The following is a 14,417-nucleotide window of genomic DNA, read 5'->3' on the forward strand; positions in this document are numbered from 1 at the left end:
GTGGAGGATAAAGTTCCATCTCCTTAACTTAGCACTAAAGGGCAGGTCGCTACCATTTGAGTTTAGACCCTAACCCAGTATTCCCGCCTCATGTCCTGTAACCTACAGGGAAACATGCTCTGCAGTTGTCCACTCTTCAGCCCTTGCTGCCATTGCTCCTGACATCTACAACTATATATTACCTTGACAAAGAAGTAGCCATTCTTGGGAGCTAGTTCAAATGCAAGCTCCAAGAGATTTTCATAGAAATAATTTCTTTATAATATTTTGCTTAAATTTCCCTTATAGAATGTATCACACTGTTAATCATTCATATAAATAACTTATCTACCAGAATTAACATTCCCTCATGTCAGGAAATATGTAATTAATAGCTCACTACCCACAACTCACCTGGTTTCTTTTCCTTACGACCAGTGAGTAAATAATAAACTGAATGTCTATCTATTGATTTACCTATCCATCCATCTAATACACAAAAATATGATAACAAATTATTAAAAAATGATTTTCTAATTTATTCATGAAAAACAGTAAAATACTGGGCTAGCCTTATTCCACCCTCCACCCCCACCAAAAGAAAAAAAAAGGAAGGTAGGAAGGAAGGAAGGAAGGAGGAAGGAAGGAAGGAAGGAAGGAAGAAGGAAGGAAGGCAAGCGGGCAGGAAGAAAGGAAGGAATAGACAGAGTGAGAATTTCAGTCATATGGGTAATATCTGAAATAAATGAGTGCTACTAGTGTCCAGAGAGAAAAAATAGAATTTGCTACATGATATCTGAATTTAAATGCCATCCTCTTGTCACTGTCCAAATAACTGCAGATACTCAGTGCTACAGAGATTCAGTATAAGACTGAAATTTCAGGGACGCCTGAGTGGCTCAGCGGTTAAGCGTCTGCATTCGGCTCAGGGTGTGATCCTGGGGTCCCGGGATCGAGTCCCACATCGGGCTCCCTGCATGGAGCCTGCTTCTCCCTCTGTCTGTGTCTCTGCCTCTCTTTCTGTGTCTCTCATGAATAAATAAATAAAATCTTAAAAAAAAAAAAAGACTGAAATTTCAGCATGACTGTGTGAGGATGGAAAGGGCTACTCTGAGAGGTAGGGACTACATTACTGGATGTGTTCAATGACTGAATGGCTGTTCAAGGAGATGATAATTATCAAATAGAGAAGATACCCTTCAATATTCCTTCCAGGTCTAAAATCTATAATAATTCTACCCTAATACAATATAAATCAAACCATGGGGAGCTAGGCAAATTGAAAAAAAAGTCAGCTGACTCTAAATCAAGACAATTTTGTAAGTATTGATAGGAGGATCCCTTAAAAGACACAAAGGTGGATTCTAATTGGAAACACATAGAAACTACATAAGGAAACTTTAAGCATCAAGTGGAAGAAGTTATAGGAAGACAACTACTATATCTGCAAGAACATGGAATCACCCAGTTATGGCATCACCACAGTATTTACTAGCTATGGCAGCGAGGATGAATTCCTTATGCTACCTGGGCCTCAGTTTTTAGAAGATGGGGTTAATATTATATATTCTAGAGCTATTATGAAGGTGAAGTTAGGTAATTCATATAATACCTACTACAACATTTGCAAAGTTAAGCACACAATCACCTGTGTATATAAGTAGAAGTAAAATATTAATATGTTCAATCTTCTTGACCAAAAGTAAGAAATTAAGGTCCAGATGGAGGACACTGAAAAATTACTTTACTACCAAATATTTTAACTTGTTAACACAATAATTTTGCATGGTAAAGGGATAAATAAGAGCAATATGCTCTTTGATTTACATTAATATTAAATATAAAGGTCATTTTAAGAATAGTGAAATATTCTTTGCTTGCCAATATCTGTAACCTGAATTTTAAATAACAAATGCAATGCCTATCTATGTTATAATTCCAAACATTGAAAATACTCACCTAATTGAAAAACAAGTTATATTTTATAATTCGTTCAGGGAGAAATCGCTGATTCCTCAGTACAGACAACTTAGAGAAAAGTCTTTGGTGGTTTATATATGACATCATTATGGAAACTAACTTTTAAAAAATGTTACTGCTGGATCATTTTATTAAACACAAAGACATTATTTTCCTGGAGTATGGGATAGCAGCTGTGTTTTCCATCACTTTGAAATATACTGATATTGCCTAATCATTCTTTTTTGCTCCAATTTCTTTAGATGTTCCTTCCTACCAGAGACTTCATATTTCTTTGTAGCTGAGGAAAGAGTCTTTTTGAGGCCCTCCTGGTACTGAGCCACAGCAAATTCTGGATGGCTACAGGTTATCTCACCACTTTCCAGAACAAAAATACTTAAAATTAGAGACCCATTTTCTAAATCTAGATAGATCTCATATTCTTTAATATAGTTTACTTATTTAAATTTATTGTTTTTCCTATATGTAGACACAGTCAGCTATAATTGATAATAAATAACTTCAACCTTGACTCCACTCCTCCAGATTTTAGGAGTTCTTTTTAGTTTCTGTTTTAGAATTTTTACATGATATAAATTGGAACTGGAACTAAAATAAATACTCAGAAATGTGAGATATTTAATATTTCCCTACCTTTTCACATCCTATGTTCATATTCAGACAAATAACAACAAATAAGGAACAATCTACATCAATTTGACTATGATGAATCCTACCAGACTACAGCTTATTAATTCTTTTTGGGTGTAATTCAGCTTTTTTTTCTTGTTGAGACATTACTTTAACCTCTACATGCTGTGTCAACCATAAAGAGAAGTAAATGTATGACCATAATAAAAAATGCCATTTCAGACTAGCATTCTTTAATGAACTTTTTATCCTAAATTTGAAAGGTGATTAAATAAGCATTGCTTATTCCAGATCACCAAACAATTTAGTGACTAAATAGAAGATAAACTGATCATAGAGTGAAGCACATAGTTTGGGCTTGATAAGTGTTATTATCACCATTATATTATAAGACAACGTTGACAGTAAGCATTAAGTGTATAAATGTTCTGAATGGGAAAATCATTTCATATAATTTCAAGCAGCAGAGTGATCACTTATAAATACATTACACTCTCTTGTGATACAGTTCCAAAATATGGTCTTATGAAATTCAAGACAATTATATATAACCTCATTTGATATATTTATTTTTAATTTAATAACACAAGCAGAAGAAGAAATGAAATTATAATTAATTTTTTTAAAGATTTTATTTTATTTATTCATGAAAGACACAGAGAGAGGTAGAGACATAGGCAGAGGGAGAAGCAGGCTCCCTGCAGGAAGTCCGATGTGGGACTCAATCCCGGGACTCCAGCATCATGACCTGAGCCAAAGTCGACGCTTAACCGCGGAGGCACCCGTGCTGCCCATAATTGATGTTCTTTAATCAGAGTATCCTACCAACTAATTATTAGAGATGAACCATGATCTTTCCTAGTGAGTCAATTCTAATTTTCATTCTACTTATTTATAAATTTTCAGATCTGCCTTTTTCCCTGAATTCATCATAATCTCTAATGTAGCTTTATTTGAATAAAAAAGACATTGTTAGTGATCACTATCAGTACATTATTTAAAATAATGAAAAATTATTTTATGAACTGATGCTCTTCCTATATGATTATTTTAACACGAGAAGAAAAAAGATGGAAGAATTTATATCAAAATCATACATGACTACTTATCTCTACACTATAAAGCTGGAATGTTCCTGTGGTATTCTGCTTATCTTTAGGATAAAAATAGATTTCTACAGATGATTATATTACAGTAACCGGGTCAGATTCTCAAAAGGCAATGAAATGAATACAAATTTCTAGAATGCAAGACCGCCCAGAGTTAGACGTTTTTATAGTAGGATGAAGAACTGCTTGACCTTCAAATCCAAACAATAGCCACCCTGTTCTTCATAAATCTGACCTCCATTACATTTCTCATTTTCTCTAGCTCTTTCTCTTTTCCTTTTTTTGCTTACCTGTCCTCTAAATTTTATAGCATGAAAGGTAATAGGACCCTTCCAGTTGCTGGACTCAAATTAATTGCCTGATTCATTCATGGTTTAGACTTATGGTCTTTTCCATGACTTGAGCTTTGTCCATTTTTTTTTTTTTAAGATTTCATTTATTTATTCATGAGAGACACAGAGAGAGGGAGAAGCAGGATCCCTATGGGGAGCCCAATGTGGGACTCGATCCCAGGACCCCGGGATCACGATCGGAGCCGAAGGCAGATGCTCAACCCCTGAGCCACCCAGATGTTCTGAACTTTGTCTTTTCACAGAACAAAGATCCCATTTAAAGAAATCAAAGCTGGATCTATATGAAGACAAATATTTTGAATAAATGATGATTACATCAAGACATTTATAAATATTGGACAGTTCATTAAGGTCCAAAGTTTTAGTACTATATTTTGTGCTTCCAAGATTACTTTTTAAATTTCATAAACCAAATGTTTCCAAAGCAAAATAGGAGCTAAAATAAAAGTTGGCCACTTTCTGTTGCATTATAAAAACAACAAAAACAAGTACTATTGACTATCATATCATTTCATAGAAACAAAGGAGGCATTTTATTAAATTAACAAAAAGAGGAGAAAAAATACACACTAAGGATAATAACCCCTTAGACATGAATAGATTATATTGTAGAAAATGTTACCTTATTTTTACTACTTTATTTTTATTTCAGCAAAGACTTGTTTTTATTTTTTTTAATATTTATTTTTTATTTGACAGAGAGAAAGAGGGCATGACCAGGGAGAAGAGCAGAGAGAGAGAAACAATCTCCCTGCTGAGGGAGCCAGAGGCTGGGCTCAATCCCAGGACTGTTGAGATCATGACCTGAGCTGAAGAGTCAGATACTCAACTTACTGAGCCACACGGGCACCCATCCAAGGACTTGTTTTTAAAACTATTACAGAGAAGTAACTTTCCACAGATTTATATTTGGCAATTACTTCTCTAAGATAAATTGTCAATGAACTCTATTCCTAGCATTTCTAGTCAGTGCATCTTGCTATGACACAAATAGAGTTAATATTAGTGGATGTCTACATGCTTTGATTTATTTGGTGATGCTGAGTATATTCTCTCAATTTACAAAGTTTGATATGTATTGTTCAACTATATTTAGAAAAATCTATCTGCTAATTTTAATATATCAAAATAGGTACCAAAATTATACATCCTGGTCTGAAGGTAAGTTTCACCTTACCTATTTTCTCTCCCTATGCCAGAGGTCAACACACTCTATAAAACACAATCCCACCACCTTTGACTAAAATATTTCTCCAAGTTTTTCCAACTCATTTCTTTATGTTTGCTAAGTCTGATCTCTAATGTCTCCCAAAGCACTGAATTTATGCCAGGACTCTTCTCTGCCAGACACTTCTATTTGTGGATGATAGGAATAATCAGCTTCTTGACTTGGACAAACTCCCTGATCAAGGTACAAGGTGCCCACATTTGAGTTTTAGACAAGTGAAGATCTATTACCAGCTCAAGCCCAGCTCCCATGCTGCTAGATGTCACAGAGCTAACCACACTGTCATGGAATGATAGTATATTTTTCCTCAAATATGCTTGTAAAATATCAAGACCAGGCATATTTGTGATATTAATCTGTTTTTCATTTTTTATAATGTGAAAAATATGTGTGGAAAGTTACTTCCTCAAAGTCTAAGCTAGTTCAACAAACATATATCCAGTCCTTATGTATGTGTAACACATAGGCATTGGCTAAGAAGTACGTGGATTATAAAGATTAATAAAACCTTCATGGAAGTTAGACAAATGCCCTCAGAGAAGCAAAAGCTAAATGAACAACAGTGACAATAATAAGAGCTAGAAAGTTAACAGGAGGGAGAAATTAACACCTGAAGGAGAACTGGACAATCCTTGGAGAAAGAACTTGGCAATTAAACCTGGCCTTAAAAAATGTGTAAGAATTTGACCAGCAGAATGAGGTGTAGAAGAGCATTGCTATGCCAAAAACTGCTAAATGCCATCTAGGTATCCTCATTAGTCTCCTACAACAACGCTGTAAGGTGATAGTTTTCATCCCCATTTTTTTTTCTCATGAGGAAATGTACTCAGATAGATATTAGGAATATCCTAGGTCACAGAGGTAGTGTGGTATAAAGCCAAAATATCCACTTCCATCTGACATCAGGGGCCAGGTTCTTTTGGTCTTACCCTATTCTATGTCTTAAATATTTATATTATTTTCTCTATACTTGAACTTTATTGCACAGTAATAACTCCATGGGTAATCTTTTCTCCAAGTGTTTCCTTTGTCACTAGCAGTATTTTGACATGTGTTAAGTGTGTATCTTCCAAGACAGATTTCCCTCTGAAGGCCACACAAAGGTTTCTCAGAAACCTCCATTTAGATAGTGCATGGACATCTCAGAGTTTGCAGGACTTGAACAGAACTCACTCCCTTTTCTTCATTACTGATATCATCACCTTTCTGTATATTTTAAAATTGGTTGCAGGTATCATTCATTCAGCTAGAATGCTGAAATCTGGTACATATCTTCATATATTTAGGTAATACAGAATCAGTAATCAAAGGTTAACAAATCATAAAATTTGCATCCTCAAATGCTTTATTACAGAAACAAATTCTAGGAATCTATATGGCTATTAAGTTATTAGAAAATGTCCACAAAGAGTCCACAAAGTACAACTAAAGTACAAAGGTGGCACCACTACCACCACCACCATCATCATCATTATCATCATCATCATCACAACACTTGTATTAAAGGTACTGTTCTAACCACATACATACAGAGGATGATTTTCTTTTTTTTTTTTTTCCAGAGGATGATTTTCAATTAACTACATGACATTCTATCTATAGTTACCACAGCTTAGATATTCTCTATTCTCGCAGTGTTCTCCAACTTTCATCCTCATGTGCATAGGGGAATCTACTCACTTTTCAGAATCCAAATCAAGCCTCTCCCAGCCTTCTAAGAACTTTTTTGCTTTCCTCTGCAAAACACAGTGAGTGCCATGTACAAATGTAGATTAATCACACTTTATCTCTTCAGCTTCCTTTCTAGAGTTAAAATGTGCTGTAATTCTAGATCTAGAACTTTTTCCTGGCTTTTATTGCTGGCACAGAAACGAGTGTCTCAATAAATATTACTTAACACAGCTTTTATTTTTTAAGTGTGACAAAAAGTCAGCTAAAGTAAGTTAATAACAAGCATCTACAACCCCCCCCCACAAATGTAGCAATATATCTTGTATGTCAGATTATATTCTAGCTTTTCTAATTAGTTTTATATTCCATTCAAATGACTGATAGGATTATGCTATCTAAACCCTAAATTATCTACAACCTGTCTATAAAATTATAATAAAATGGTTAATTTTTAAAATCCTGTATGTTAAGTACTATTATGGTCATTTTATACACAATAATCACATTAATCAAGTTTTCAATGTTTTGTTTAACTAGTAACATTAAACATAAAACCACTGCAATTGCAATAGCTTAACTGGTTCCCTAGCTTCAATTTCTTTCAACTTCAATATATTCCTCAAGGTATCACCATATAAATGGACCACAGTGCATTTTAAAAACGCAATGCTTTTAAAGTACCTGCACTCATCATTGTTATCTTACCCCGGGGTCCCTAATAAAGGCACAGGTCCCTAGTTTTCCTTTCCTACCTCATCCTATGCCTGTCTCTATACGTTCCTACAATTCTACAACTTTAGTCTTCTCTAAACCTGGCTGGCCCTCTCCTGCTTCTAGTTTATTTTCCCCTATTCTCATGTTCCAAGGTACAGTTAGAAGCCACCTCACCCATGAAAGCCTTGAGAATTAGCAGGTATTACTCCCTCTTCTGATGTCCCACCCACTGTGATCACCACACACCCTAATGTTTTAATTGCATGCCACTCATTTGCATTCATATGTGCTTTAGGCCTCTTAGATATAAAGTTAGCACAGTGCCACATGAGTCTAATTATCTGTAGAAGAAATGGTTAACCATATACCTATTTATTAAACATGAGATCTAAAAAAATCTTCAGACTATGAAGTCTGATTACTTCAATTTACAAAAAAGCATAAATGACTTTACAATGAACAGTTGCAGAGGTCAGATTTATATTAAATTCTTCTGGCTCTCAGTTTAATGTTCTTTCTTAATAAATTTCTAGAAAAATTATGACTTTAATTTTTCACGTAACTTTTGCTGCCTGATCCTTGGTAAGTTTTTGTGCAAATAATACTCAAAATATAAGAGTTGCTAATAATTTACAAAAAACTAATGCATGATACTAATTTTTACTTCGCCTAGGAAAAATAAAAATGAATTTAAATGTGATTATTATGCAAAACATATGTTTTGATGTGAATTAAAAGTGATTAATATAACTATACATTGCAAATGATCACTCATTTCTATGCCAGGTGATTAGTCATTAAAAATTTCCAATTAAAGCATGGATCCTTCTTTTATAATTCACACTGGTTTAATTTACTGCATTGAGTGATAGGCTAGGAGTCCAGAGACTGAAACTTTGTTTTTGATTCTGTCTTTGTGTCTTAATTACTTGTAAGGTTTTTATTACCAGCATCTGTTCATTAAATGCCTATGAGAAGCAAGGATTATATTATCATTAGCAAACTTTAAGAAAACAAAATAGGAGGCCTAACTAAAACAATTTAAAGTCTGATTTTTCAGGCAGTCTTGGTCAATTATTTACATATACCATAGCATATATTCAGTGTGTTCTTCAAATAACTATCATATTTCACATGCTATAAGGAAGCAAATGTTTTCTGATATTTAAAAATTGTATACTTCCTTTTTTTCCAGTACCAAAATTGTGAAAAAATATTCATATATGGAGAAATACATACCACTTGTTACATGTTATCTGCTCTACATAGTCACTATAAGAATTTTTAAAAACTGCTTAAGTATGATTTACTTGAATTTTTCTAATGCTGAGTAAACGCGCTTCTTAAGAAACGGAGTATTTCATTAGTATTTTTCCATCATTTCCACCCCAAGATATATTTATGGGAAAAAATATGTCTTCTTTGTGGATGAAAACGGATACATGCAAGTATGAACATCCTGGAGAATATATTTATCTCAGTGTTTTTGGGTGTCCCTTTTTGATTGAGGTGAGAATCTATTTCTTAGAGTTGGAAGAGAGAGAAGGTCAAAAGAAAGTCTAGGAGATCATATGGACATTCTCACGGATCAATTGGTAATCAAACCAGAGGAGCAGGTGTGTGTAGCTGGGGTACAAATTTACCTAAACCCTAGATTTGGTTGACAAAGAATATTTACTATATGTTTATCAAATGAATGAGTAGATGGATTTCTGATTAGGTAGATAAAATGAACATGTTTATGAGCATGTAACAGTGCATGTGGGTTAGATTACCCATAATTTATCCTATTCCCCTTACTACTTCTAGTTTCTTCATTCTCTAAATTGCATGGTATCTGGGTGTCACAAACACAATTTGAGTTTGTCAGTTAAAGAAGTAGAAATTGTTCACCTGAGAGCTTATTTTACTGTCTTTATTGGAGGGTGAGGTTAAATAGGGAGGGCATTCATATGACATACCTAAGCATGTCCCCCCTCATTTAACTAGAATAGATACATTTTGATCATGAAGACTTCTGGCTTGCCCATTAAAGGATTTTGTTTCAATCAGATTTTCCTGTAGAGGATGGAAGAGAGATGGGAGAGGAGGGTGTTGAAAATCAATGAACTTAAAATATCTCTAGATGAAACCATACAATGTGTTCTGAGTTCATTCTAATCTTAATGACAATAATATCCTATTTATGATGACACATTATAAATATGTTTCCTCTAATGTATTTAAATTTGGAGTGGTCACATTTCAGAATTTTTAAGCAAAGGAAGTCAGATGCTCTAATGAAGTAGGTTCATAAGATTTCATTGACATTTTGTAATATTTCTACATATACAAATGAAAGAGGGAGATGAGATTATTATATAGATAATTTGGACAAATTAAGTTTTCCTATCTTCTACTCTGCCCAAATATTTTCTTTTTCACAAAAATTATCTCATGGTATTAGTTCTAAAATTTACTTAGTACCAAAAAAATAAGTTAAGCATTTGATCTTACATAGAAAATGAGACAAGTTGAAATTGTTCAATTTTCTTTTCCAAACACATTCTGCTTGCTCTAAGTGTATTCTAAGATTGGGTCATGTTCACAAATGTTCTGGGATTGAATTTAAAGATAATGTGAGCCAGGTTTAGTTGAAGAGCCCTAAAGACAACTCAGTGATTCTCTAGGATGAAGCTAAGAATCCAGAATGTTTGTTGAAAATCCTTGCTTTCCCAGGGCCCATAAAGTCAAGGACATCTCTGGGCTGAACAGGACAGCAGACACTAAACATTCTCTAGACCAGTGCAGGACACACAGACATTTATCTACACAAGAGCAAAAATCTAACTCAGAACCAGATTTATGTCTTCTAGAATGGGCAAAGGAAGTAGCATAAGTCTACCTCTTATTAAACTTCCGTCTATACCTCATCAAAAATGTTGTTTCCCTCTTATAAAACAACAAAAAACCCTAGCCCAAAACACTAATAAAAGTATTAGAGGGGATCCCTGGGTGGCTCATTAGTGCCTGCCTTTGGCCCAGGGCGTGATCCCGGGATCGAGTCCCACATCAGGCTCCCTGCATGGAGCCTGCTTCTCCCTCTGCCTGTGTCTCTGCCTCTCTCTGTGTGTCTCTCATGAATAAATTAAAAAAAAAAAAGTATCAGAATGAATGGTAAGTAACAAACATTGTTTAGAATGAAATATGACCTCCTTTTAATCTTTGACTTAACACATTCAAAATGAGACTGTCCCATTAGTTTGAATACAGAGAACAACAGGGGTAAAACTTGCCTCTGCACGGGTGAAGCAAAGTGTTCGTGTTACTAGGTTCTAATGAAACCCTAAGAGCAGTTCAATGTCAGCATGAAGAAATCATTCTTATAACATTATCTAAGGTCACCAATTCCTGAATTCTTTCATTTTCCGGATTCTTTTTATTTGGCATGTAAATGGTTGAAGATTATCTCTGCCAATCATTTATTTATAATATTACTATTATTACTATGCTTTGGATTAAATAACTAAAATGATTTTATATCTTTAAAATTGTAATATTTCTTCAAAAGTAGGTATTTTTAAAGTTTCTCTTCAAATTAATAAATTGTTATGAAAACAGCAACCTATGTACTCCAGCCTCATGAACTTGCTTTGAAAGCTCAGACTTTGTATTACACTAAGTCCCGAAGTGGCAATATATTTTTAATAAGCTTTCTGATACCTTAAATATTTATTTTAATTTTATACTTTCTTTCAAGGCAATTATCTAAAACAGGCATTTGTTTCTTGTTAGGCTAAATGACACTACTGATAAGATTCAAAAAGTGGTAGAAACTAGAATTACAAAATCAAGAAAAATATTTCCAGCGCTCCCAATTATAACTGTTCTTTTATCACTTCTAAGCACTTGAAGGAAAGAAATTACTTCTACTTTAAAAACTCAAGAAATTAGTTTAAAAGTTCATAGCTGAGTTTGTTTGATGAACTTAATGACTTCCACCTCATTTAGTAAATCAGAATCTAAAAAATGTTACACTCAACCCTCTTGATAGGCTCTGGAGTTTATCAGCCCTGCTTTGCCACTTCATTAGCTGTCAAGAACCAGTAAGTGATATTGCTATGAAAGTCTTGATTCAGGTAGTTGAAAATGCTCTTATTGCAAAAGTACCAATTATCAGCAGAAGCAAAGCCAAAAGACAGTCTATCAGGAAAGGCACATCATCCACATACATACAGTTGGTTATCATTTTTGTAGACATCAAAGAAAGAGAGAGCTTTTGAACTATCAGTAGTTGATTTGTAACATTCAGGAAAAATACACACACTGATTTAATATACACTGCAGCAGAGTTATTACTGACCTTGGAACGCCTACCTTATAATCATGTGAGAGCAACAAACTCAGGATAAAAATAAGTATTTTCTTCCCAAAGGCTAAGTGCAGAAAAGATAAAAAGATGCACTTTTTAATCTTAATGTTTAGATGAATTCTTATACTTGGTCCTACAGGATTCTTGTGGCCAATCTTTTACTAAATGTATATTTGTTTTGTTAATTAAACAATACTACCATGAACACCCTCTTTAATGTACATATACTGTTTGAGGTTCAAAACATGACATTAGTGAAATTTAATTTTAATTATACAGCTTATTTTCTCCCCACCTTCTACAGGATTTCTCATAGTTGGTAAACAGAAAACAGGACAAGCACATGCGTATAAAACCTTGAACATCCCAAACACACGTTAGAAAATAGGTCTGGGACACTTAGATGCCATTATCGATATATTAAAAACTGCGGAAGCTATTTCTTTACGTACTGAAAGCAAATAGGCATGTTAACCAACGGGCGATCCCAGGCCGGGGAGCCCCACGAGCCCCAAGGGCAGTCGGAGAGAACGCGACGCACGTCACCATATTCCACTTCAGGTTAAGACCTTAAAGACCTTTGGAGGGCGAGCTGCGAGGAATTTTGTATAAGGAAACTTTATTAAACCCGACTTTGGGCGGCCGGGGGCTCAGCGGGTTGGCGCCGCCCTCGGCCCAGTGCTCGACCCCGGCCCGATCGAGTCCGCGTCGGGCTCCCCGCGTCGGGCCTGCGTCTCCCTCGGCCTCAGCCTCGGTCTGTGCTCTCACTCTGTGTCTCATAAATAAATAAAAATAAATAAATAAATAAATAAATAAATAAATAAATAAATAAATAAATAAATAAATCCTTTAAACAAAACCCTGACATTTCTCAATCTTGTAGGATACAGACTCTTTTTATATAAAAGCACTCTTATTTTGAAGAAATATTCAGGGAGATACTATCATTATTCACGGCCCACTCTAAGTACGAAAATCCAGCTTCTTAATAAACACTGGGATATTAAATGAAGAAAATAGTTTGATGGGAATTATTTTTAAATGACAGACGTTTTCTAGGCTAAATATTCTGAAAAACAAACTCAGACCAATTCCCCGCGTTGTGCTGTTGTCTTTAATTCCCTTATATTTTAGGCAGGTAAACGTGCGGTGATTCCGAGGCGGCCTGTTTCTGCTGGTTCCCTAGGAGGATTCTAACTTATTTTTAATATAAATTTCCAAAGTAAAAAATATATATTTTCAGTAAACGGAATCTGAGAAAGGTTATAAAATCGGTGCAATGAATATTTAATGTCTACTTCAGCTAAAACTGATTAAGAAGCACTGAATAAAAAAACTGAACACCTTCCTAGAACGGCAATTCTTGCCTAGAACTGAAAAATACAACGTGTCACTTCACGTTTTCTGAGTCTCTCAAGCTCTTTCTCCCGGTCCGAAGGGGTCTGCGCGTGCGCGCCGCCGGCCGGGCCTCCCGAAAGGCGGGGCGTGGGGCGCACGGCGCAGGCGCAGGCTCAGGCGCAGCACACGGCCGCCCCCCCCCCTCCCCCCGCCCCGCTCTGCTGCACACCACGCGGGGCTGGGGCCGTGTGTCCTGGGGGAACGAGCGCCTGGGCGGCCTCGGGGGGCTGAGGCCCGGCGCCCTGATCGTCCTCCCGGCTCAGACCCCGACGGCCGCGGGGCGCCCGAGCCGAGCGGCACCATGTCTCCCGGAGCCGGCGGGCGGCACAGGGCGCTGCCCGGAGCCGCCGCGAAGCCTGCTCACTCGGGCGGCCTGCCCCTCCAGCGTCGCGCCCGCTCAGCTGCACCTGCCGCGGCCGCATCGCATGACGTAAGGGGCGGGCGGTGCTGCAGGCTCGACGGCTTACCGTCTGTTAGAATGATAAGGTAACACACAGCCTTGGAAATACTAAAAATAGTAAGACAGGTTAGCGTTGGAGAGAAAAAAAAAAAGACGAGAAGGAGAGGGACAGGGTGAGTCTGGTGGGACGCAAAGGGCCTCGGAGAAGTCTCCAAGGAGAGGGACCCAGGCCGACCCGCGGCCCACCGGGAGCACACAGCCCACGGCGCCAGGCCTCGCGAGATCTCTGCCCCCCCCCCCCACCCGGCGGCCAACCGAGAGCACGCGGCCCAAGGCGCCAGGCCTCGCGAGATCTCTGAGTTCCCGGAGTTCTACGAGGGTTGACCGGGAGGGCGGGGGAGCGCAACCTGCACCTGTTTCTTTTTTAAGCGGCCCAATAGTTGGAAACGTTTCTTCACCAGATAAAAAAAGGCTTCAAGACCTCAAAATACTTGGAGGAAACATTGACGGAACTACGCGGAGCAATAGGCAGACCGACTTTTACGGTGAGAGGCCTGGACGGCCCTCCATGTTCGTGTTCACACTGTGGCCGCCGAAAGGGCAC

The 14,417-nt window shown here is 36.8% G+C and overlaps 1 protein-coding gene across 14 annotated transcripts in view; it reads right to left on the reverse strand.

Moving 5' to 3' along the window:
* SEMA3A (semaphorin 3A) overlaps positions 1-14,417 on the reverse strand; it is a 454,892-nt gene that overhangs the window by 147,248 nt on the left and 293,227 nt on the right. The window contains exons 1-3 of one of the 14 annotated variants that reach the window (XM_038562856.1): positions 12,468-12,549; positions 12,021-12,079; positions 9,626-9,722 (exon numbers count right to left, since the gene is read on the reverse strand). The exons of 5 other annotated variants lie outside the window; for them this stretch is intronic. Coding sequence is in view for 2 of the 9 variants with exons in the window: in XM_038562854.1 (XP_038418782.1) it covers positions 12,468-12,564 (97 nt within the window). In the remaining 7 variants the exon portion in view is untranslated. 8 more of the 14 variants (XM_038562857.1, XM_038562859.1, XM_038562860.1 and 5 more) reach the window with 8 other exon arrangements.

This window comes from Canis lupus, chromosome 18 (genome assembly GCF_011100685.1).
Source record: "Canis lupus familiaris isolate Mischka breed German Shepherd chromosome 18, alternate assembly UU_Cfam_GSD_1.0, whole genome shotgun sequence".
NCBI classification, from domain to species: domain Eukaryota; kingdom Metazoa; phylum Chordata; class Mammalia; order Carnivora; family Canidae; genus Canis; species Canis lupus.